General features: G+C 42.7%; 1 protein-coding gene across 3 annotated transcripts in view; it reads left to right on the top strand.

Annotated features, from left to right (window-relative positions):
• Positions 1-1,865: 1,865 nt before the first annotated feature.
• ATP2A2 (ATPase sarcoplasmic/endoplasmic reticulum Ca2+ transporting 2) overlaps positions 1,866-25,178 on the top strand; it is a 102,366-nt gene continuing 79,053 nt past the window's right edge. For all 3 annotated transcript variants that reach the window (XM_075898597.2, XM_075898596.2, XM_075898595.2), the window contains exons 1-4: positions 1,866-2,677; positions 3,812-3,829; positions 3,932-4,014; positions 19,219-19,323. In XM_075898597.2, the coding sequence (XP_075754712.1) occupies positions 2,560-2,677; positions 3,812-3,829; positions 3,932-4,014; positions 19,219-19,323 (324 nt within the window). In that variant the 5' untranslated portion in view covers positions 1,866-2,559. The remainder of the gene's footprint in view (positions 2,678-3,811; positions 3,830-3,931; positions 4,015-19,218; positions 19,324-25,178) is intronic.

Raw genomic sequence — 25,178 nt, 5'->3', positions numbered from 1 at the left:
TTTATTCTCAGGTTGATTTCCCCCTCAGTGTGGTTGCAGAACTGAGGTATTATTACCACAGGTCCCACACAACCTTTATGTGGTTGCATCTCTACACTTTTGGTGTTTCAGATTCAGAATTAATTAGTTTTAGTGATGCTGCATATATTGTCTATATTAGTTGGTGTGAAGTTAAGCGTGTACAATGTGTGTCAACATCAACTTATATGTTAAGTGGTTTCATGTACACACGTATGAGCCAGTATGTCTATACATAGTAAGTTGGTTGCTGCTGAGTACTTGTAGGGTATGTTGTGTGAGGCTGTGTATTGCTCAGCATGTAAATTCACACTGTCAGTACTGTGTGTCACTCACAGTATGCCTATATTCCAGTCAAGGGTTGTAAAAGTCCATGTGGCAGTGCAGGTTAGCAGCCTGAATAATTACCCAGAATTCTGTGCAAGCTTGTCCAGCCCAGGCTGAAGCCTGAGCTGCAATGTCTTTACTGCTCTGATATTGAGTTAGCTAGATTAAAGGTAGTTCAGTTATGTCTACACAAGCTGCAATCACACCTTGTGATTATATTGTGAACATACCCCCCCACATCAGCTGGAGTTGGTGTCCCTCAATCCATGGCATGTATTATATCTGTTACTTGAAGTCTGTGACTGGGTACGTCAGTTACTGTTGCATTTTGAGTTTCGTTGAAGGGCGTTGGTCACTCATTGTGGTATTGAGCATGAGATGGTGTGTGTATGTGTGTATGTTGGTGACACACTGCTTGTATGTCAGTTTGGACATATTGTGTACAGTGTGAGCCAGAAGTGTGCGTGTGGGGGTATTAGGATTGGTGAGGGGTGGGAATTGAGGCTTTGTAAGGGACATTGAGAGGGGTTAGTGGGGACCTAGTTAATGTTGGGATAATGGCAGGGGAGAATCAAGTTGTGGCTGGGCTGGGGACAGGGAGGGACTTTTCCATCCCACCTCTCTCTCTGCTCCACTCGTCCCCATTCTCTTACCTGTGTTGCCCACACACACACACACCAAGTTGAGGATCCTGTCAGGATAGGGGCAGCTCCCTGCACTGTGCTGCGGTGCTGTCAGGATGCAGGTTGTGTCAGCACAGGAGCTTGTCAGGATATAAGGCAGCTCCTCGCATGCCAGGGGACCTGACAGAACAGGGGACAAACCCCCCACATTGCTGACAGAACAAGAATGAGCTCCCTGCATTGTGCTGGGGGGGGGCTGGTGTCACGATGCAGGGGGCTGTCAAGACAGGGGGCAGCCCCCCACCATGCTGGGGGCCGGACGGAACAAAAGGCAGCTCCCTGCACTGTGCTGGGGGGCTATCGGGATGCAGGTGCCTGTCAGGACAGGGGTCAGCCCTGGCCCAGCCCGGGTCTTTTCAGAAGAGGGGCACCCCCCTGCCGTGCTGGGGGGCTCTTAGGACAGGGGGTCCCTCCCCCACGCCATGCCGGGGCGCGGCTCCTATCAGGCCAGTGGCACAGGCCAGCCTTCCACCCGCCCCGGCCGTAGCGAGGTTCACGCAAGGGCAGGGAGCAGCCGCTGGCGGTCACGCCGGGGCAAGCCGCCAGCCCACTGGAGGCTGCTCCCGCGCCTCACAGAGCCGCGTTGGCAGGGAAGCGGTCGCGGCGGCCTTTTTCCTTTTGGCGCCCGCCCGCGTGCTGGTCCCAGCGGCGAGGGACACGGCGCTCCGCAGAGTCGCGGTGCGGGCGGGCCCTTGCTTGCTGGTAGCGTTTGGGATCCGGGTTCGGACGGGCGGGGCTGCTCCCTCCTCCCCGTTCCCCGCTGGCGGCCAATGAGCGGCGTCCACATGCCGCGGCCGCGAGAGGGGCAGCGGCGAGTTGGCTCCGATAAATTCTATTAGAGCAGCCGCCGCTGGCTCAGCCCGCGCTGGGGAGGGAGCGGAGCAGCAGCACTAGCAGCGCCGCGAGCCGGGGACAGCGGCCTAGGCTACACCGCCCGCTGGAGCGCGCCGGGAGCGGATCCCACCCGCGGGGCACTGCACGCTCTCCCCTAGAGGGACCGGGGGCGATTAACGACCCCCAGGGCAGCTCCGCCCCCTAGAGGAGCCAGGGCATTTCACACCCCTCCGAGGAGCGCGGGGCGATACGATTCCTCCGCACCCCCGAGCGGCGGCAGGGACAGGTCCCCGACTGAGGAGAAACGGGGAGGGGGCTAAATTCCCTCCACGAGTGCGGCGGGGGCGGTTGGTACCCCAGCGCGTCCCGGAGAGAGCGAGGCGGCCTTGCCTCGTGGCCCCCAAACGGCTGCCGGGCAGGGGAGTGCCGCTCAGCCCGGCTCTAGGAGGTGCAGGGGGCGGCTGTGTTCCCTCGCGGGCGGGGGCGAGTCCCCCCGGTGCGGAGCGAAGGGGGGTGCCGGAGAGGAGCGCTCCCAGGATCCCTATTGTGGTGTAGGTCTATGGTGAGAAGCCCCCGGGGGCGGCTGGGGACCCGCTGGGGGAGAGAGCGAGGCACCGGGCGGGCTGAGGGGAGGACCGGCGGCGGCGGCTGCTGAGAAGGAGGAAGCGGAGGAGAGACACCATTTGCCGGCCCGGCCATGGAGAACGCTCACACCAAGACGGTGGAGGAAGTTTTGGCTTATTTCGGCGTGAACGAGAGCACGGGGCTCAGCCTGGAGCAAGTCAAGAAGCTCAAGGAGAGATGGGGCGCCAACGGTAGGTGACCCACGGCCTGCCGCTGCTGGGGGGAAGCTGCCGCCGCGTGGTGGGAGCCTCTTTCTCCCTCTCATCCTCCTTAGGGCCCTGTTGCAAGGCCTAACCTGTGTGTGCGATGCCGGCATCTGACTCAGGACCCGGAATAGGAGCGAGGGAGAGAGAAGATGGCTGACTTGAACTCCACCTCGTGGGTTTCTTTTATACCCTGGGCGCTCCGGGTTGCTTCAGCGTGGAGGGTGCCACCTCGGTTTCCTTTCACCTTGTTGGGAAATCCGCTTCTATCCTTAAATAAAGCACACGCTTTTTTGTGTGTGCCTCCTTTTATCATGTACTTGACCTTCATTTTCTTTGCGGTTCCCAACGCTCCCAGCCAAACGTCGTTCTTTGACTCAGAATGAAGGGTGCTTTGGTGGTGGTGTTAAAATGTTCAGAAAATGCAGCGGGGCTTTATTTCTATAGCTTTCTTTTGTGCCAGTTGCATTGCAGAACCGATTTACAGAGAGAGGTAATAGCAGATGGGGAGACGGCAGTTCTTAAATAGAAAGATGAGATAGTGAAGTACTTGTCTTAGTTTTTGGTAAAGTGGATGTGAAGGGAAGTCAGTGTTCTGCTGGAGTCGAAAGCACGGTTGAAGCCTGTGGCTCTTTGCATGCAGCAGCACCAGAAGTAATATAGTAGGCAAGAGAGATGACTTGATTGAATTGTTACTTCACTAGATCGTTGCTAAAATGTATTCAGCATAAATGGCAGAATTAGCAAGGCCCATTCCAATTCTTGTTGAAAAGTGGCACCTTAATTATACTACTTAGCATTGCTTTCAAATATGAACTTCATATCTATATGATCGGATAGAATTTAGTTTTGTAGCATTTTAGCTAGCTCAGAAATAATCTTTAATGTTGGATGTGGAATCTCCATCTCTGCAGATATTTAAGCGTAGGTTAGATAAATGTCTATCAGAGATGATCTAGACAGTACTGGATCCTGCCATGAGGGCAGGGGACTGGACTCTGACCTCTTGAGGTCCCTTCCAGTCCTAGTATTCTATGATTCTATGTTTTATAATAGCTAAATAATTATCTAACACCCTTTTCTCTTTGACATGATCCTTGGGAAAATCTGTGCTTCTTGCAGAATTACCTGCTGAAGAAGGTAAGAAAGATTGCACAATCTTTTGATGTTTCTTATCCATAATTTTGCCTCTTTCTGTGTATATTTAAAATGCAATATGTCTGCCTTTTTTATATTTTGCAGGAAAATCCTTACTTGAGCTTGTGATTGAACAATTTGAAGACTTACTAGTTAGAATTTTACTGTTGGCAGCTTGTATATCTTTTGTAAGTAAAATATTTTTCAGACTTTTCACACGTTGAACAAATGAGGATACTGTATGTGTATATAAAATATTGAAGGAAAGGGTTATTCCTTAATTTACACAAGTTCTACTATGAGGAAAAAAAATAAATTGCATGCAAGTTTTTAAATTGGTTATCCTGCTAAGGTTAACTTTTGCATGTTTTAGACATTAATTTTCTGTATACACTACATATATGTTGTATATAATTCTCTTCCATACAATTAAACCAGACCCAGAATTGTGAAAAGCATGTATAGATAAAAATCAATCCGATTTTTATACATACTTGAGATGGAATTTCCCAGTCCTTTTTTTTTGTTGGCTTTTAAAACCAACCATGATTATGAGTTTGGCTGGTCATTGTTTTTGCTGTTGATTTGATCCTAATCAGGCTTAATGAATGACCACTGGAAAGGTTTGTGGGTAAAGTGCAAACTGTAAATAGAATTTGCATCGGGAATATTTCAGTTGCCTTCTCTCCCTGATAATAGCAAGGTGACAGTTGTTGCTTTTGACAGTGACAAGAATGATGACAGCAATGATGGCACCATGGTTGACCAAATTTGGTAATTGACCTTTGGATAGTCTTTTTGTAAAGTAAACTCCTCATCTTGCATACAGAATTGAAAGGACAAAATATACTAAATTATTTTTTTTAAATATATGTTTGAGTAGGTTCTTTATGCAGTGTATATGGGATATATGGTTGCTAAGGAACTGGAAAAGAATTTAAACCTAAATACTGGAGGAAGGTGTTGGTGCTGCATATGTTCTTAACATGTTATAGAAAAGAATGATTGGTTTCTGTTTGTTTTTCTTAAATAATGTGCAAAATGCTAGAAATTGTTAGTTAAATCTGCCAAATAGACATTGACTTCCACCTGAGGAATTGTAGCTTAACTGTGATCAGAAAAATAGATGTTAGTCTTTTATTAGCTAAATTAATAAAGTGGAATTTGTGTTGATTTCTAGCAGTATAGCCCTCTGCCAAAGTTCAACAAATTATAAACAAAAACGGCCATACTGGGTCAGACCAAAGGCTAGCCCAGTATCCTGTCTGCCGACAGTGACTATGAAGATAGACTGAGGCAAATGATCAGCCTTAAACTGAGATGATTTTTAAGAACCTGTTTCTCTCCTGTTGTGCATTGCTGATTCTGGGCCAGTGAAGGCTTCTGATAATACAAAACTAATAACAGTTTCAAAAAAGAGGGTTTCAACAAGGATTCGCATTGAGTTTGCCTATGGAATAAGATACATTCTAATCAATTTGATATTTCTTGGGCGGAAATATGGCTGGCAGTAGCAATTTTGACAAATGGCTGAACTAGTGATCTAATTGTGTAGTTGATTAACTGATAAGCAAAAGCTTATAGGTTAATGGTATAGACTACATGCATTCTCTCCTCCCCACCCCTCGACCTCTCCACCAGTAAATTTTTTAGCAGGCTGGCCAGCAGCCTGGCGCAGTCCCAGCCTGCGCTGGGTCTGCGACCTACTCCTGTTGTGGCTCTGCATTTACAGTGTATTAGGAGCCAGGTGGTCAGGTAGCCTGGCTCAGTTCTTCATGCTGGGTCCAGGAGCTCAGACCTCCACCTGGACTGGGGCTGCTGCTGCCTCTGTATCAGAGGCAGTAGCATGGGGCAACAGGCAGATGGTCTGCAAGGGAAGCTGTTTCTTTTAAACTGGCTTGCCTCACGGACCAGCTCCCATCTGGCACCCTGTGCTGCTGCTGTGTAGCAGGGGGCTCCTCGGTAGTGGGGGCCGGAGCACACTGGCTGCCAACCTCACTAGTTGAATAACTGATAAGTATTCATGAGGTTAATCAACTCTTCAGTTAACCGATATTTAACATCCCTAGACTGAAAATCTAGTTTTTCAGTGGGAGGTAGGTAGGATTTTGTAAAGGGTATGAACGTTGCATCCATCAGAACTAGAGTGGGAAAGAGTGATTATTCTAAAAAGTAGTGGAATTTTATAATGCGTGAGTTACTACTAGTAATGTACATCCAGCTTCATTTCCAACATCAGGTTCACCAAAGTGGAAATTGTGTTGTGAGCTAACAGAGTATTCAAACACTGTGCTAAACTGACAAAGCTAAAATAATATACAAGGCCAAATGCAGTTTGCTAATATGTTTACTGAATTTATTAAACAACAAGATAAGCTTTCACCTTCTAGTTTGCTGAAGTAATTCTGCTCAGTTAGTGACTCTAGTACAGGATATAATGCTAGATATTTAGGTTCTTTCCTCAGTTTGATGTGACCTGTGGACTTTGGAAAGGATTACTTCAGATTTCTATGCCTGAAGTTTCCACTCCTTTAAAAGTGGGGAACATATACTTGTAAAACATATTAAGCACCTGGCCTGAAAATTGTTAGCTAAAATAGAAATACTTCTAGTAATATTTTTATTGGCATTATTCTATGACTACTTCACTCCCATTTTTGCTTGCTTCTGGTGTTTCTGTAAGAGTCAAAGATAATTTTATAAGTTCTTCTGTTTTGTTTTGTTTTGTTTTTTCTTGGGGCTTGATTTTTACTCTTTATAAAAGCTTTATTAGATTTTAATTGAGTTCTGGTATCTTTCAAGCAACTATGCTAAGTTCACACACATTTTTGTTCCATAAAATATTTGAGACAATCAAATAATTTTAACTCAGATACTAGTTCATTTCTAAGTATACAGCAGGTATGAAACTTATGGCCTTTAACTGCTACTGAGGGAATTTTAAATGTTACATGGAAAGATAAATTGTACATATTGTTGAGGTAAAATTTAATCTTTAGCATTGGATCACTATCCTGAGGATGATTTAGCACAATTTATAATATATGGTAATCATTGGTAACTAGATGGCCTAAGTCTTGAAAAATGAATGAGGGTTTGTAATACTACAATTACAATATTATGTGAAAACCACAAGCAGTTTTTTTAGGTGACAAGAAGTGTACACAGAGTATTAACTGATTTTTAGTTTTAAAATGAAGTGCATCAGGGTCACTTTGGTTACCTTAATCTGTAGGGGCTTTGCTTTTTGGAATCTAGTGATATAATTTTGGAGGGGGAGAGGCTTATTTTTAGCAATTTTTGAGCTTTATATAATATATAATGTCCAAAATTTAGATTTTGGAGAGCGGGGAGGAGGGGGGGGTGTTCCTCTTTGCTGGAATGAGTAATTTATGATGACCTGTACCGCTCTTTAATAGAATACTACTTTAAAATGGATTTGGGAATCTCTAGTACGCCCAAACAGATAGTCTACATGAACCAATTATTATGCAATACATTAATGCACTTTAGAAATCACACCTTTGTGGTAGCAAAATGCAGGACAATGTAGCACTTTAAAGACTAACAAGATGGTTTATTAGATGATGAGCTTTCGTGGGCCAGACCCACTTCCTCAGATCATACCTTTGTGGTATGCATTTCTGCTCCATGTAGGCAACTGTTTAAATACAAGGAACCATTTCTGGTGTTTTTTCTAGTGTGTGTTGGGTTAAACAAACTTCTTGTTGTCATGGATGCTTTAGACACCGTCTTTTTGGTTAAAACTGGGAATCCGAAGTCCTGGTTTATGTATTGTTAAGTCTTTGGCAGCACACAGAGTTTCTTTTGAAGTTAACGTACTTCAACGGGAGCAAGATCAGAAACAGATTTTACTAATTTGGATTAATATGTTGTCAGTAACCCTAAAATATTTTCTGTAATCTCGTTGATCAGGGAGACAGCTATAACTAATTCTTGGATGATAACAAAGCCTTGTATAGCAGTAGCAGGAAGTAAAGTTGAAATTGCATAATAGCTGCTGTTGTCATCCTCATTTTCAGTTTGTAACTTTCTGAAACTTTCGCCTCAGCTGAAATTTTATGGACCTGGTCTTTGTCCAAAAATTAAACATTCAGAAAGTTTTGTAACAGAATGGTTCTAATGCCTTTGAGCATATGTATGAGGAGAAGGAGAAATATACTTTGCAACAACTTTTTTTTTTAATCTCTGAAAAGTATTTTTTGAACTGCATTATTGCTGAACCATCTTAAGAGGTTCAGTGTTGGAATTAGGCAAGGAAATACTCTTGATTGTGAAGTGTGTTTGAGTGTCCCAGTGAAAATTGGTTTTGTGTTGAGAGTTCAGTCTTTGAAAATCACACAGTGTCTTGGTCTGGCTCACGAAAGCTCATCACCTAATAAACCATCTTGTTAATCTTTAAAGTGCTAGTCCTGTTTTTTGTTTCCGTGTCTTCAAGGAGGCCTGTAAGACCCAGTGCATAGTTAAATTACTTGTGCTGTAAAAACCATAATGTTGGCAAGTATTAATTGTGCTAGATCTCTAGAGAGATCTTTGTTCTTTCATTGCTCATCTTGTAAGATTAAAAACTGCCCAACTCCTGAGGTTCCCCTGGTGGACTTTGCAAGGTATATGGAATAGGGGGTTCTGTATGGAATATTTTTCTTGCAAGAGAATGTCTTCTATATTGTGCAGGCATCCATTGTTTTAAAACTCCTTATGTTAATGTATGCATAAGCACTCAAGTAAGGAATTGAGAAAGTTAAGCTTGCACATGACACCTTGCCTCTCCATCTTTATTATTGTATTACATACTGTAAGATATGTAAGAATAAGTAATATTAGTGATTCTCAAGTTGTAGTTTGTACACCAACTGGAGTTATATGGATTGCAGTTTGGTAGTAGGCAGGTACTGTATAGTAGTGACATCGTAGCCCATTATATCTTTACTTATTTAAATTACTAAAATGATATGTTAAGTACCTATTGAGTTGTATATGTGGTATGTTGGATATTAAAGAGATTTGCTATTCTAAAGCCTTAGATGCATATACTTTTGTAACTTTTCATTCTTGCATTATGGACCATCTTCATTGTCCTGTTCCTCAAGTATATGACTTAACTTTTTTCTTCTCCCCGAGATACGTTTTTTTTAAGTAATTCACCTGACCCAACAAAAAAAATCTTGGGTAGGCATGGACTCTTCCCAAAATGTCTTACCAGAATCTATAGGACTTCACAGGAGTAAGTTTCAGCAAAGGGATCCACTTGTGCAACACCACTGCCTTAGTTAGCTCTCTCTTGGTTACAATTCAGAGAATGAGCCCGTTAGCAAGAATTTACAGGCAAGCTTATTTTCTTGAGTGCATTTAATCTAGAATATGTTGTAAGACTGACTTATTGTTTAATGTCAAAAATGTTTAATAAATAGTAAATCATTTAGTGTAGTATAATGCACGTATACCTACAAGAGAGCAGAGTTAAAAGTAACCTGCACTATCTGACTTTTGCACTTCGCCATGCAACCTTAATGTTTTCCTAATGCAATAGACTACACCGTGTCCAATATGAGAAACTAGGTAAAGTATTTCTAACTGGTTGCCTAAATTACAGGATCATAAAATGAGCGTTATTTACTACTGCTATTACCAACCCCTTTAAACCAAATCAGGCTTACAGATGGGAGCTCTGGAAATGTTCTAGTTATAGTGTTAGATTAAAATTGTATAAGTTGTACCTCCAAAAACCTGCATTCTCTGGTCTAGGGATGTAGTCAACTAGTTGCTTCCCGCCCTTGCTTCCTCTATTACAAAGAGGCAGCAAGTGGGGGAAGAAAGGGTGCTGGAGGGAGCCAGCTTAAAAGCTGGTTCCTTCCAGTTCTATGAGAGGGGGCAGGAGCTCAGCAGCGGCCAACTTTGAAATGTATAAGAGTCCCTGCTCGGGCTCCTGTACATTTCAAAGATGGAATGCCATGTGGAGCCCAGGGCCAAGTGGGGAGTCCTGCTGGCACCGGGCTCCAGGCAGTGGGCCAGCTTTGAAATGTACAAGCCCCACTGGGGCTCTTGTACATTTCAAACACAGAATGTGGAAGTTCTTAATCAACCCATCAAATAGTCAATGGAAATCCCATTAACTGTTCGATTAATCAAAATGTAATCCTTACTCTGGTCTGGTAACACCCATCATCTGGCAGGTCCACAGATGTTTCTGAACCAGACAGTCTAGGAGCCTAAGGGCTGGTGGGCCAGCCAGGGATGGCACAAGTTCAATAGCTTGGCTGAAGACAGTGTGATCTTTGCAGCAGCCTCCGACAGCATAGGGGCAGGGAACCATGGCAGGAGCCGGAACCTGTGCTGCCTAAAGAGTTGACAGCAGCTGGGCAAGCAGCCCAGCCAGATTGGGGGTGAGTGAGGGTTAGGCATTGGGCTTGGTAGCAGGAGACCTCCTCATGTCCATCAAATTCTTTCATTCGGTACCGGTCAGATCCCGATGATGCTGGACCAGAGAGGTCCAACCTGCACGTTGTTGTGAATGTAGCCCAGTAAAGACGTGCATTATACACAACCCTAATTGGTATGTATAGACTGATGTTTTAGTCCTCAAGTATGGAAAACTGCACCACTGAAGAGAATTTTCTATGCAAGGACTTCAGGATTGTCTTAAAACATCCTGAGAACAAGCTGATTATTAGATCTGGAATAATGAGTGCATGTTGCATAAGCTACCGATAATGTTGGTGTATAACGCTTGGTTAGCAAAACTCATATTATGCAGGTTCACCTAAGATATCAGATGATGATGAAAGATCAGAGCTTTCAAAAGTAATTTATGAACCTTTTAAAAATGTTCTCTTGTAGAAGTGTAAGAACTTAAATTGCCAAATGCTACTGCTTTTTTCTGCTGTCATTAAGTACATAGCAAAGCAATTGTATATTCAGAAACATGGGGTCACACATGCTGCATGTAGTTGCAGTCTGTTAACTCAATAACAAAAGTTTTCCTTTATAACAGTCGAGTTTTTTATTTTTCAGTAACAATTAGCAAGGAAAGTTTTGATCTCATCATAAGTAACAGAGTGAAACTTGTCAAATGAAAATCTTACTCTCTGGCAATTTTATGCGTAGAATCATTTCTTGTTACCACAAATAAAATGCCCCCTATTAATTTGTACATTAAATTGGTACTATCCAGTAAAATAGACTCATTTAAATAAAAACATGCACTATTCACATAGTCCAGACTGGACTCTAGAGAAATACAAAAAAGGTGATGGTTTTCAGGCACTGTTAGGTTTTTCCCCCTCAAAATATATTACATGTTAAAAATAAAAATGATCTGGGAAAATAAGCTTTCTGCTCCCTCCCATCTTCCTTATCAGAAGGTTGGAAAGGTAAAAGGAATCCATTTTAACTGGTCTAAGACCTTTTGTTGGTAGGGTGACATTGTTTTAATATTTTTGCATCTGAGGTAGACATTCTCAAGTGGGGGGGGAAAAACCCTCTGTTTCGCCCACTGCCAAGACTCCAGTTTTTCTAGTGGGTCAGTAGGTATCATTTCCTGGGTAATTGATTTCATTTCTGAACTTCCACTCTTTGTATACTGTATTCCAGCGTTTCCCAAACTGTGGTCCGCAGCCCAGTACTGGTCCGTAGGGGAAAAAATACTGGGCCTCAGGAAAATTTTCATGAGAGCCCGCCTCGCTGCCTGCAGCCCCCAAGATGAACGCCGCACTGAACTCCCAGTGTCAACGGAGGTAGCACAGGCTTCCTGCGGCATCGGGGCAGTTCTACAGCTGCACACCAGGTCCCAGAAGTGTGCGGGCTGCTCTCTCCTCTGCCCCAACAGCCGGCGCAGTACCTAAAATGCCGGTCAATCATGCACTGGGGACTTTGTTCCCCTGCTGCCCTTCTGCGCGCGGGACAATGGGTGGGGATCTGGGACTGCGCTGGCTCCAGCAGACCAGGGAGATGGGGAGCAAAGCCTCGGAGCACGCCAGCAGTGGGACAGCCGCGGTGCGCCTGGACTGTCCCGCTGCCCGCGTGCTCTGCGGCTTTGCTCCGCGTCTCCCAGGTCAGCAGACCAGGGAGACGGAGCAAAGCCGTGGAGGACTTGGGTGGTCCCGCCACCCCTGTCTCCCTGGTCTGCTGGGGGGGGGGGGGGGGTGCAGCTAGTGCCTCCCCCCAGCAGACCAGGCTTTTCTTGCCTACCCCTGGGGTAGAGCAGCTGGGGGCTGCCGGGTTGGTCCCGCAGCGCCGCTCCGGACCAACCCGGCAGCACCCCAGCTGCTCTGCCCTAGGCGTCCCCAAGTCAGCCGCTACTGGTCAGTTTCAGCAGCGGCTGAATCAGGACGCCTGGGGCAGAGCAGCTGGGGTGCTCTGCCCCAGGCGTCCCCAAGTCAGCCGCTGCTGAAACTGACCAGCGGCTGACTACAGGAAGCCCGAGGCAGAGTTGCTCTGCCCCAGGCTTCCTGGAATCAGCCGCTGATCAGTTTCAGCAGCAGCTGACTTGGGGACGCCTGGGTTTCTTAAGCTGAATCTGTATGTAAGTCAGAACTGGCGTCCAGATTCAGCCGCGGTTGAAACTGATCAGTTTCAGCAGCGGCTGATGCCAGTTCCGACTTACATACAGATTCAACTTAAGAACAAACCTACAGTCCCTATCTTGTACGTAACCCGGGGACTGCCTGTAATAATAGATTAGTCATTTGAGACCATATGACTGGTATTAAAAATTATTGAAAGTGAGGCTTTTTTTTTAGAAAATAAAAATACTTTTTTACTTTTTCTAACTGTTTTCATGATCATCCAGTTTATTGCTGGCTTGGTTACTGGTGCATACTTTGTACCCCTTTCTTAGTGTCTGGATGTCCACTTATAGGTGTGGCCAAGTTTCCCACAAGCTTATAAAGTTTGTTTACAGCCACCAGTCCTGGTACTTGGTGTTCTGCTGTTTAGCTCTAATTTACTTCTAATTGTATTAGAAGCCCAGTAAGCAGTGACAGTGCTGGTAATGCTGCTAGACTATACTGACCTTCTGTGGCCCAGCAAATTCTCTAGATTGTCACCTGTCAGGGCTAGCAGCCTGGCCTGAGGTAGGCATCAGTTCCCCACTGTGTTGTGGAGCAGTGGGGCCCCAGATCCAGAAGCAGATGCAAGGCTGGAGGCATCTGGATGGGAAGCAGTGGGGATGGGGGACCAGCATAACATCATTGCAGCTCTGTTGGGCTGAGACGGGGTTGAGGGGGAGCCACAGAGAAGGTTGGAAGAGAGCGGGCCCACCTTTGGGGGAAGGGAAGGGGCTGCCGCTCCCCAGGGAGTCACAGGGACAAGGTTGGGCAGCACTACCTCCCCTCAAACATAACATGTTGAGGAGCCTGATCCAGAACCCCCCATGGCTCCTTCCAACGGGTGTGCTCTGGGGAGGATGGGGCTATCAGAGGGTTCCTCTCAGTGGGGAATAAGCACCCCCTGTGGGGAGTCTAGTTGGAGCAGGGTGGGGGGAGACTCCTTTTACCATGGAGAGCAGGGTGGGAAGGGGGAAATTTCCCATCAGCCATGAAGAGGGCTGATGCATGCAGTGGCCATAGCATGGGGTTGGGGAGGGATTGGCGTGCATAGCAAACAGGGGCACAGCCCCCTAGTTTTCCTATAACATTTTAGTTTTTACTGAGGCAGCCACATCTATATGTGGCTAATCTAACATGCAGATATGTATGTTGGAAAAGCACTCGTGTTTCCAGTGCTTTATATATTCAAAGACAATTACCTATTCCTCATAGGACCTCGGGGTATGTCTAGACTACATGCCACCCGACATAGTGAAGCGGGGATTTAAATATCCTTGGCTTCATTAAAATAAAAATGGCTACCGTGCTGTGCCAGCTCAGCTGATAATCAGCACAGTACGCGAGTCAAGACGTGGATTGGTCGACACGGGAAGCCTTTGTCAACCACTCCTGTAAACCTTGTTTCACTAAGCATAAGGGAGCGGTTGACAAAGGCTTCCCCTGTTGACCGATCCGCATCTTGACTCGTGCTGTGCTGATGATCAGCTGAGCTGGCACAGCGTGGTGGCCATTTTAATTTTAATGAAGCCTATGACTATGTTGAGTAGCCTATTTTACATGCCTCTGCCGACAGAGGCATGTAGTCTAGACATACCCTCTGAAATGTGGCTTTTTTTTTTTTTTTCTCCATTGTGCATACAGTTAAGATTAGTCTTAGATGCAGCCAATGAGTCAATGAAAGATGCTGGTAGAACAGAAGCTAGAAACCTCTGTACTCTTCAACTATACTATACAACCACTCTAAACTGAGCCTAACACGAAGATGCCTTGCTTTTCATAATACTGAATGTTTTTTCTAGGCTCATACAATTTGCTCTCATTTTGGTGGTTCAGATTGTTTCCCTTCAAGGCTCTCATGCTGTTGCTCCTTCGTCCTTTTTAACATTTTAGCACATAACACAATTGAGCAATAGTTTTAATACAGTACGATAGTGGAATGATAGTGTCTTTAGTAACTGCTTGCTTTCTGGCCACTTGGTAAGGTGATTCTGAGTTTGTCAGTTATTTATAATGCTGTTGCTGGACTACTGGCACTAAGTAGTACTACACATTTTTCCCATTTGTCACTTAATGGGCTCTCTGTTCAGCATGTTAACTAAAGAATTAGACTGTCCCCTCGGTTATGGCAGAATTTCTGTCTCAACTTAATCAATGGATATGCCTTTGTGTGCCTGAAGTACTTCAGATTTGTATATGACCAAAAACCTGTACTATTTCCAAACTAGGGATGTAAAATCCTGTTTAAAAGGTTAAGTGGCTAAACTGTATGTTTAAGTGACATGTCACACTGAGGGTCGGGAGCTGCCCTGGCTGGGTCAGGTGCCAGTTACCCCAGCAAGCATGCCCTTTACGTCCCTACCACAAACCTCATCTGAAGCCTTACACGTATATAGTCATTAGGTGCCTTGTCCTACAGTGCAGAATAAAATTATCAGACACATGGATGAATATAATTTGTTGGAGGAAAGTCAACATGGTTTCTTTACAGGGAAATCATACCTTACTGATCTGCTAGAGTTCTTTGAGGTGGTCAACAAACATGTGGACAAGGGGATCCAGTGAATATAGTATACTTAGATTTCCAGAAAGACTTTGACAAGGTCCCTCACCAAAGGCTTTTAAGTAAGTTGTCGTGGGATAAGAGGGAAGGTCCTTTTGTGGATTGATAACCGATTAAAAGTCCGGAAACAAAGGGTAGGAATAAATGTTCCATTTTCAGAACTAATGGTGTCCCCCAAGGGTCTGTCCTGGGACTCATCCTATTTAACTTATTTATAAATGATCTAGAGAGAGGATCTAGTGAGGTGTCAACATTTGCAGATGATATCAAATTGCTCAGATAGTTAAGACCAAAGCAGACTGTGAAGAGCTTCAAAAAGATCTCACCAAACTGATTGGGCAACAAAATGGCAAATGAAATTTAATGTTGATAATTTTTCCATTGTACATTACTTTACATTTATCCCAACTATATATACGATATGATGGGGACTAATTTGGCTACAATTAGTCAAGGGAGAGATCTTGGAGTCCTTGTGGATAGTTCTCTGAAAACATCCACTCGGTGTGCAGCGGCTGTCAAAAAGCAAATAGATTGTTAGGACTCATTAAAAAAAGGATAGAGAATAAGACAAAATATATCTTATTGCCTCTATATAAACCATGGTACGACCATGTCTTGAGTACTGTGTGCAGATGTGGTCGTCTCATCTCAAAAAAGATATTTTGGCATTGGAAAAGGTTCAGACAAGGGCAACAAAAATGATTAGGGGTTTGGAACATGGCCCATATGAAGAGAGATTAAAAAGACTTGGACTTTTCAGCTTAGAAAAGAGGAGAGTGGGGGGGGGGAGGTATGATAGAGGTCTACAAAATCATGACTGGTATGGAGAAAGTGAATATGGAAAAGTTATTTACCTATTCTCACAATAAAAGATCTAGGTTTCACCAAATGAAATTAATACGCAGTAGGTTTAAAACAAACAATAGGACGTTTTTCTTCACTTAGCTCATAGTCAAGCTGTGGAACTCCTTGCCAGAGGATGCAGTGAAGGCTAGAACTATAACAGGGTTCAAAAAAGAGCTAGCTAGATTCATGGAGGTTCGGTCTATCAATGGCTATTAGCCAGAATTGGTAGGCATGATATCCCTAGCCTCTGCTTCTCTGGAGGTGGGTGACGGAGGAGGGATCATGTGACGATTACTTGTTGTGATCCCTCCCTCTGGGGCACCTGGTGCTGGCCACTGTCAGCAGACAGGATCCTGAGCTAGATGGACCTTTGGTCTGACCCAGTATGGCCATTCTGTTTGGGAATGAATTAAAGCTGAATGGAGGAAAAAACTGCATAGAACTCTCCAGGTTGACTTAGTGCTTTTTTTTATTTTCTATTGGGGAAACTTTTTTTTTTCTTCTGTGATCTGTTATTTTCGTGAGACTAACAAGTGCTCCTCCTGGACAGTTTAAGAGGAATGCTATCAGCAGCCATAATTGTATTTTGAGTTTAAACCACCAGATGTTGTGTTTTTCCAACTTTTTCCTGTTTTAAGCTTCTAAAGGTTTTAATGAAATTCATTTTGTTCACCTTTTATGTAGTCTCTTTTTTTTCTCAGTGGAGAAGAAAGGCATTTCACTTGGGAAGTATTTGTGGAAAATCCTCATCACCACACTGTCAGTATCAGTTGTAGGGGAAGCTGGACTAACCCATTCATTGATATTGTGAATTGATAACATTGTTCTGTGCCAGAATACAAACTAGAGGCCAGTTAGGAGAAACCTAAAGCTTTTTTTAAAAATTGTGACTTTATAATCTAATTGGACTTTTTTCGTGACTGGCCACTGGTTTGTAAAATCTGTTTTGTAATTGATTCATAGATACACAAACACTGGTAATTTTTCAGTGTACTTTCTTGCCATCGTGCTAATTTGCCTTATTTTTGCTTTGTTTTGCAAAGCCAATTTAGAATTTTATTCTGAAACAAATGCTTTAAAGCCAGTGTTTTAGACAAACATTTTAATGAGTTTGTAGTAGCATACAATTTTGTAGGGAGAGGGGAACATGGAAGAAGAAAAATAATTTTCAGTCTTCCAAGATGTGGTTCATAGATAGGGACCTACTACATTCAGGCATGAAAAATGCATCACGGACTATGCAATCTAATCTCTCCCTGTAAACTCTAGTCTGTGTGCTTTTCTGAAGGAGGGGAAGGGTCAAGCTGGAGATGGAGGTGGCAGAGACAGTGGTTTGGGGTGGAATTATTGGTTGTGGTAGGAATAAAATTGGGGTTCATGGTATTAGTGGAACTGGGGGTTGAGGTGAGGTTGGAGTTATGAGTCATATGGGAGTGGAATTGGAGGTTGATGTGGCACAGGAATTGCCAGTCATGGTGGACACTGTGTGCTATGTCGGGAAAATCTCGCTCCCCTGGGGTACAGAGCCCCCAGATGGGTCCGAGGCTGGAGGTCAAAGCAGTGAGGCAGGAGAGAAATCTAGAAGGAAAACTTTATTATGCAGGCTGACAGCTACCAATGTGAGCAGCAGCAGCCTTGAGACAGGGATCCTTTATACAGAATGCTCAGACAGTTTAGTTGTTGATTGTTTTCCTTAACATATCAAAGTCTCAGCAGAAGTACTGAGACATTTCTGTTCACACCAGGAGTGCTAGAAGTAAGTTTTACAGAACAAAGGCACATGAGAACTTGAGTGGAGGAGTCTACAAGGCAAACTGTGACAAAGATAAGGGTTTACATGACAAATTGTGACAGACTAGGAGTCTCCATGAAGTTGAGATAGGAGGCATTGTAAGGGTCTTGATTAGAGTTAAGATGATTTCTTTCTGTTACAGGGAGAGAGGTCTGGAAAACTTTTAACCCTGACAGCAGTTTTCTTTTAGAGAGTTTTGATTTCCTCCAGTGTTCCCCCCCTTAGACACAATTGGAGTTATTTGATTTTTTTCCCCCACAGCTATGCTATACAGACTTCATGTGGGAGACCAGGATTTCTCAAATGGGGGGGGCGGGGAGGTGTTCTACCAGGGATGTAAAAGTAGTTGATTAGTCGACTATTTGCATTTCTTCCTCCTCCCCACTCCACCCCTCCACTTGCTTCCTTTAAATCCGAGACAGTGCGGGGGAGAGGGGCCTGCTTAAAAGCCAGTTCCTCCCAGCACTTTCTCTGCCTCCTCCCCCCTGCTGCCTCTGTCAGAGGCATGTCCCAGGGGATAACAGCCCCGATCTGTGGGGGATCCCAACTTCCAGCTGGGACCCTCTGTGGACAGAGGCTGCTGCTGTAAAGCAGTCCCTGTCTTCAGGGGTCCCTGCAGGGAGCTGAAACCCCTCCCCCCCCACAGACAGGGGCTGCTACTGTCAGGGCAGGAAGCCCTGCTCAGTCCCAGCTTGCATCAGAACCAAACCCCACTGCAGCTCTGCAATTTAAAAGGCAGTAGGAGATCAGGAAGGGGGGGCAGGCTGCCTGGCTCCTACTACTTTTTAAATTGCAAAGATTCAGTGGGGTTTGGTCCCAGCGCAAGTCGGGACTGAGTGGAGTTACCGTCCCCTGTCGAGTAATTAGAAATTCTATTGACTACTCATTGACTAAAATTAACCTAAATTTAACATCCCTAGTCCTAACACAGAAGGGAGTTGCAGGGAGGTTGTAAGGCTGTTTTGGGGAGGGAAGAGGTTGTGGTATTGCCACCCTTACTTCTACACTGCTGTCTTCAGAGCTGAGTGGCCAGAGAGTGGTAGTTCCTGACTGAGGGGCCCCTCTTTACAGGCAGCAGCACAGAGTAAATATGGCAGTACCATACCATGCTGTCCTTACATCTGCACTATTACTGATAGCAGCTCTGCCTTCCGAGCTGGTCAGCTGAAGTCCAGCAGCTCTTGGCTGGGAGGCAAGTTCTGAAGGCAGCATTGTTGCCAGCAGCAGGGCAGAAGTGAGGTTAGCAGTATCAAAGCGTGCTTCCCTCCCTTTTCCTCCCTTCTCCCCCCCCCCCCCCCACCTTTTTGGGTAAGGACCTCTGCAATTACAACACCATGAAACTCCAGATTGAACTAGCTGTAATCATGAAATTCATTATTTTCAAAAGCCTGTGACCAAAATTGGCAAAAAAAGGACTGAATTTGGTACAGCCCAACAGAAAAATTAACTTGAAAATATATGTATGTCCTTAGGAATCTTGAAATTAACTGGGCCTTAAACAATAAATAAAAGTGTTAATGTCATAAATATTTGTTAAAGTTTTACAATGCTGAGTTTTGTGTTAGTGTGTGTGTGTGTGTATATCTGTTATATTTATTTAGATTAAGTGTGGTTTCTCTTTCAGGTTTTGGCCTGGTTTGAAGAAGGTGAAGAAACAATAACTGCATTTGTAGAACCTTTTGTAATCTTACTTATATTAGTAGCCAATGCAATTGTGGGTGTGTGGCAGGTAAGCAAACTTTTTTGTAATACCAAACGTCAGAAACCCTCTAAGCTCTTTATTATAAGAAGTAGATGTTTGTATAGTATGGATTTTTTTTTATAAATGGTATATACCTATACCAAAGAACTATATACATTTTTAACATTAAATTACTTGGAATTAGGTGTGTAGTCAACTACCCAATAACCTAGGCATATCAGGTAGTTGAGTCGATCATTCACTTCCCCCATCCTGGCTTAATCAGAAAGTGCAGTACTTTAGAATAAAGTATTTAAATATTTTAAACATTTTATTCTGAAGTATGACCTATGATTTAAAGCCAGCATAAAAGCAGCATAGAGACATTCATCTTGCCAGTTGATGGTTACATTTCCAGTGACTGATCATTTTATTTTGAAAAAATTTAATTTCTATGTCAAGAAATACCTTGCTTTGTCTTGTCTTTGAGCCTATTTGGCTGACCAAACTGGATGCAGTTCTCTGAAATATCTAGTATGTCTTTTGATAAGTCACTGTTAATACATAATAAGTTTGTTCTGGTAGACTAATGGAATGAATTTGCAATATAGCACTATAATTTAAACTCAGAAAGGATACATGCTTAATAATATAATAGCTTGTCTGAAAACTGGTTCTTTACTTGTTGTATTTTTATGCAATTTGGTACTCTTCTAAAATAAAAAAAATTCCAAACCCATAAACGACTAACCCCGCACACAAAAATTGGATTTTTTGTGGGGAGGGTAGGGGGACACAAATCTGTTTCTGGTTTCATTTAAATAGAAAAATCCTCATTAAGATTAGTTGTAATTCTAATTTTAGTGTGCCTTGACAGAATAGCTGAGAGAATCCCACAAAACTACTTGCTTTCCAGTAGTTTCACTTCTTCTAAACTCCATATTACAATGGGAAAACATCAAATGTTTTGGGTGTTTGCAAACTGAATCTAAAAGAATATTAAAATACCTTGTTTCAATTAGTTGATCTGAGGACAGTGATGGTCCTTAAGTTGCCCACACCTTGTATTTTGTGTTTTAAAGCACATTGAGCTATGATGTCACTTAAAAATGGAATCTAAATTCCAAGTGACTGAAGTTTCTAATTACTTGTAAAGTAAATACTTCTGTTGGTGCTTGTAGAGCAATTAGAATATACCTGATTCAAACCCACAAAAGCTTGCAAGAAAATGGGAAAAGCAAGAAAAGTAAGAAAATGAAAAAAATGAAAAATTAAGCCGTCATCAAACAATACATAGCCTCTTTAGCACAGGAAAGCCTTACTATAACTACAGTGTACTTCTGACCACACATCACTGCCTTAACTGACTCTTTTAATCTTTTATTTTCCTAAACTACACTTTCTAAGTAGTGTTAGGTGTAGTGTTTTGTCATGGGGATAGTATAATAACAAGTGTGGTGGAATGATGGTGTCCCTAATAAGAATGTAATAGTGTGGTCAATTAATCAATAAGCAAAAGCTTATAGGTTAATGCTGTAGACTACTCCTATTTCCCTCCCCACCCTCCCACCCCCCCATGCCAGTACATTTTTTAGCAGGCTGGCAAGCAGCTGGGCTCACTACTGACTAGCAATGTGTCCGGGACCTACCTCTGCTGTAGGTCTGCATTTAAAGTGTATTAGGAGCTGGACAGGCAGGCAGCCCGGATTAGTTCCAGTTTGGACCGGGAGCATAAATGCCCCTTAGACAAGGGCTGCTTTATCAGAGGCAACAGCACAGGGTGACAGCTAGCCAATCCGCATGGGGAGTTGGTTTTAAACCTGCTCCCCTCACAGTCCAGCTCCTGCCTGGCACCCTGCGCTGCTGTCTCTGATACAAAGGCACCAGCACAAAGTGGCAGGGCCCTCCTTGAGAGTGAGGCACACTGGCTGCTGGCCCCACCACCAGGAACTATAGAATAATCTACTAACTGATAAGAATTCTTGAGGTTACTCGACTATTCAATTAACTGGTATTTAACATTCCTACTTCCTGTTGGTGCAGAGTCAAGGGTGAGAGAGAGATATGGTAGCTACGGGAATGATAAAATGTGTCCCTGTGTATAAAAACTATGTTCTGTTAGTTGTCTTTTCCTGGCTTTAGTGGTTTGAATAAGGTTTGTTCTGAATGTAGCAATCAGAACTACTTCACAACAGTTGTTTGTTGATTTCCTGGTTCTTTAATGCCTTATTTGGGCTTGGCCTTGCACAAAAATGGCATGGTAGGGTGGGTGTAGAATACAGCTGTTTACAGAGGAGTTTTTTTTGTGCTTATAGTTGATTCACCAGAACCCTTACATGACAAGAATTTGCATGTAAATTCTTTGAACACTAGTTGTGTCTAAATGTTTGCTTAGAATGAGTTGCCAGAAATCACCTTAAATTAGGACTGGCTGAAAAAAAGAAATATCTTTCTGTGACATTTTAAGGTCTTCAGGGATCCCAAATCTGGATACAAATGTTGAAACTATTTTTTAATAGAAAGGGATTTAAAGATAAAAAAAGTTGGTCTTCCAGATGGCCCCTCATCTCAGCACCTTGTCATTTATGGGAACTGGGGGAAGATGGAGTCCTGACAGTGCTTTTTCTCCTCCTCTCTGACCTTGCCTTCCAGAATAATGAAATTGACAAGTGCCATCCTAGTGAACAGCCAGGGACAGTTACTTTCATTTTCCCAGAGGAAAATCAGTTTTTTTTATCTCTCTCCCTTCTCTCTACTCCTTCCACCCTCCAAGAAAAACTGAAATTTTCTTGTGGGATAACTTTTGGTTTTATGCAGTTAACATTTTTTTTTTATCAGCAAATCATTCTGACTGCTGGTCAAAATTTATATCTGAAACCAAAACTTTTTCCCTTAGAAAAATTACATTATACCAGATCTAATTAGGACAAGTTCCCCCCACCTCCCCTTAACAAATTGTGTAAATACATAACATTTGAAGACAAGTTGACAATGGATGGCTGTACTACAACATGAAAAATTAATCCAAAACCAGATTTGGAAACTTTTTTCTATTTAAGGGTATGTTACGAAGAAAAACCAAATCTACATATAAAATACACAGGGCCCAAATACTAACCCATAATGTAGTAGTTTAAAGCCCAGGCGGTTGGATAGTTTTGAGAATAGGACTAGGAATGTTAGCAAACATTTATTTTTGTCAAAGTTTAACCCCACAGAGGCATTGGAGTAGGGAGGGGAGGAAAGGGCAGGCAGCTCTGCAGAGCTGACTTGTGCAGTGAGCTGGCACAGCTGCCCCTCTATCAGCTCTGTGGGAAGCAGCAGTTGGGGGTGAAAACGGGGAGATGACTTCACAGGATCCAGTGCTCCCCTGGAGCACAAGCTTCCACCTGCTCCCTCCCTCTGCACTACTCCTCATAGGCATTGGCTCCTGTCTTCTTCCTCCCTTGCTGCCTCTGTAAGGCTGGGTGAGTGTAGTCTTTAGGATTAATTGATAAACCCTGAATTATCAGGTAATCGACTACACTAATATCCCTAAATTGGACTAAATTATCTATGTCATTTTTCTCATAAACTAATGAAATTGTTGCAAACAAATGAGATGTAGAGCAAAATTGTGGATTGTTACCTCTGATATCTCAATGGTCTAGGACTCTTAGCATGGCAAAGATATGCCTTGCCTTATTGCAGATATACATCACACTGGGTATAATTCATAAAGTCAAAATGGTTGAGAACTTAAAAATTTGACTGTAACAGACTGCAAAATTCAGTGATTCAACCTATTGCTATTCTGAACAAAGAGCTTTCACTCATTACTTCATACTATCTTAATCTACACTACAGAGTTTTTGCGCAAGAAGCTTTTTGCAGAAGCTTTTTTTTTTTTAAAGAGTTGAGAGGTAGAGAGTTGAGTAGTTACGAACATGAATTTAAAGTTGTAACTTGCTAATCTAAATTTACATAATTTTCAGGGTTTTGAACTAACTGTCCAAACTCTAATTATAGGTAATGACATTTAACCCAGAGGCAAAAAACCTGACTACTTAGTCAGGGACTTCAGTTGGCCACGCAATTCTAACTTTCTGGTTATATGCTGCACAAAGGAATTTATTTTATATTGCAATATTTTAATATATTACAAATGGGAAAGCTTTTATCAGGTACTCTTTTTTATATTTGAGAGGAATACTATAAATATTCCATATATAACTTTGCAGCTGAAAAAATGTTCAGCGGTGACTTGCCAATTGAAAGGAAATATTGGATGATGACATACAAATGCTGCCGCATATCTTATCTTATCTTTTATTCAGAATTTTCCCCACTTAAAGTAATTCTAAAGTTTTGTAAATGTAAAGTAGTTTATATTTAACAGCTGTAGAGAGACACTGTAGTTTTGAATGATTCAGCATCTCTTAGAAAATGCATATTCTTACATGTGTTTATTTTTATGCAATATCAGATTTTTCAAAATTTTGAATGTCACGAGTGCTACAAACAGTTGAGTAAATTACTTTGATGTTGCGTAATTATGGGAAATATAACAATAGAGCATTTCCTTACATTTTTTCCTCTCCTCAGAGTTGAAGTGATGTTAAACAGTGCCTAGTACTTGAACAAAGTTTCCAAAAGAACAAGTTTGTTAAAAATATAGGGTCTTTAGCATATTTATTAAAGTAGTACTCAGTTAGATTTGTGTAGGAATTTGGTCTACTTCTAATGTGGAGTGCCTGTCACATAAATCTTAGTCCTAAAAGTGTTCTTGGTCTCTTCTTTCTTTAAAACAACCTCCCCTCCCTTTCCCCCCAAAAAAGCACAAGAATATAAAAGCTCTTCCTTTGGTGTTGAATTGGAGTGAATTAACATTCATCACTAATTCTAGTGAAGATGGGGGAGAGGGGATTACTGCAGGCTAACAAGGCAACCATATTTATGCTTTGGATTTTATTCTATTGTAGAATGCATTCCTAAGTCTAATTTTAGCAAGAGAAAAAGCTAATGTACAGAAAACTTGTTCACTGAACCTTCTCTAACAGACCATCTTTTTCCTTTCAGTGTGCATTGCAGCAAGAACTCTTGCTATTAAGTGCTTGTTTGGAAAAAGTATGATAAAACCAATTCAAAGCAGGGGAAAAAATAAAGTGTATAATGAGCACTCAGCTGAAGGCTGTAGATGAGAAACCTACTGATTTCCATCCTGAAAAAATAAGGCATTTTTTGAGCTATACAGATGTATTTAAATGATTACATTTGCATGCTGATTTGTTTAAAACTATTAAAACACCAGGAGACTTGCACAGAAGCCAGTGCACACATAATGCCTTTTGACTTTGATTTGTGAATAACTTGTATATCTGGAAAATGCCTAAGAAAACTTAAATTCATATAATAGCTCTCCATTAAGAAAAGCATTTACACTAGTGGAAAGCAGCCAGTAAATTCCAAGTGCTTTGCCATTACTGCTGTATTCAGACTTTTCTGTGTGGTTTTAAACAAATAAGTAGAGTCCTGTGCAGATACAACACTAGTATCAGTATCTGCATCCAAATTTGCAAAAATGAGCCACAGATATCCTCATTCAGATCCCAGGATCTGGATACCTACATATTTAAAGTGGACATCTGTAAATGTGCTGGATCATATATACAAAATTTGTGTCCACATCTGCATCCATATCTGCGAAAATGAGCCAGAAGTACATGCAGACATCAACATTCTCTTAACCAAAAAACTCTTCTGATCTGCTCTGACAAAATAAAATCCTATACACTTTCCTGTGAAGAATTGTCTTTAAAATATTTTTCCCACTAAAATGTCTTTTCTCTAGAGCCCTTCAGAGTTCTTGTTTTCGGCAGTTGGTATTTTTACACCTTCACACCTCCCACTTAAAGTGTAGGGAA

Source organism: Pelodiscus sinensis, chromosome Z (assembly GCF_052426305.1).
Source record: "Pelodiscus sinensis isolate ZL-2025 chromosome Z, ASM5242630v1, whole genome shotgun sequence".
Lineage (NCBI taxonomy): Eukaryota > Metazoa > Chordata > Testudines > Trionychidae > Pelodiscus > Pelodiscus sinensis.
This window is presented reverse-complemented; position numbering and strand designations above follow the sequence as displayed.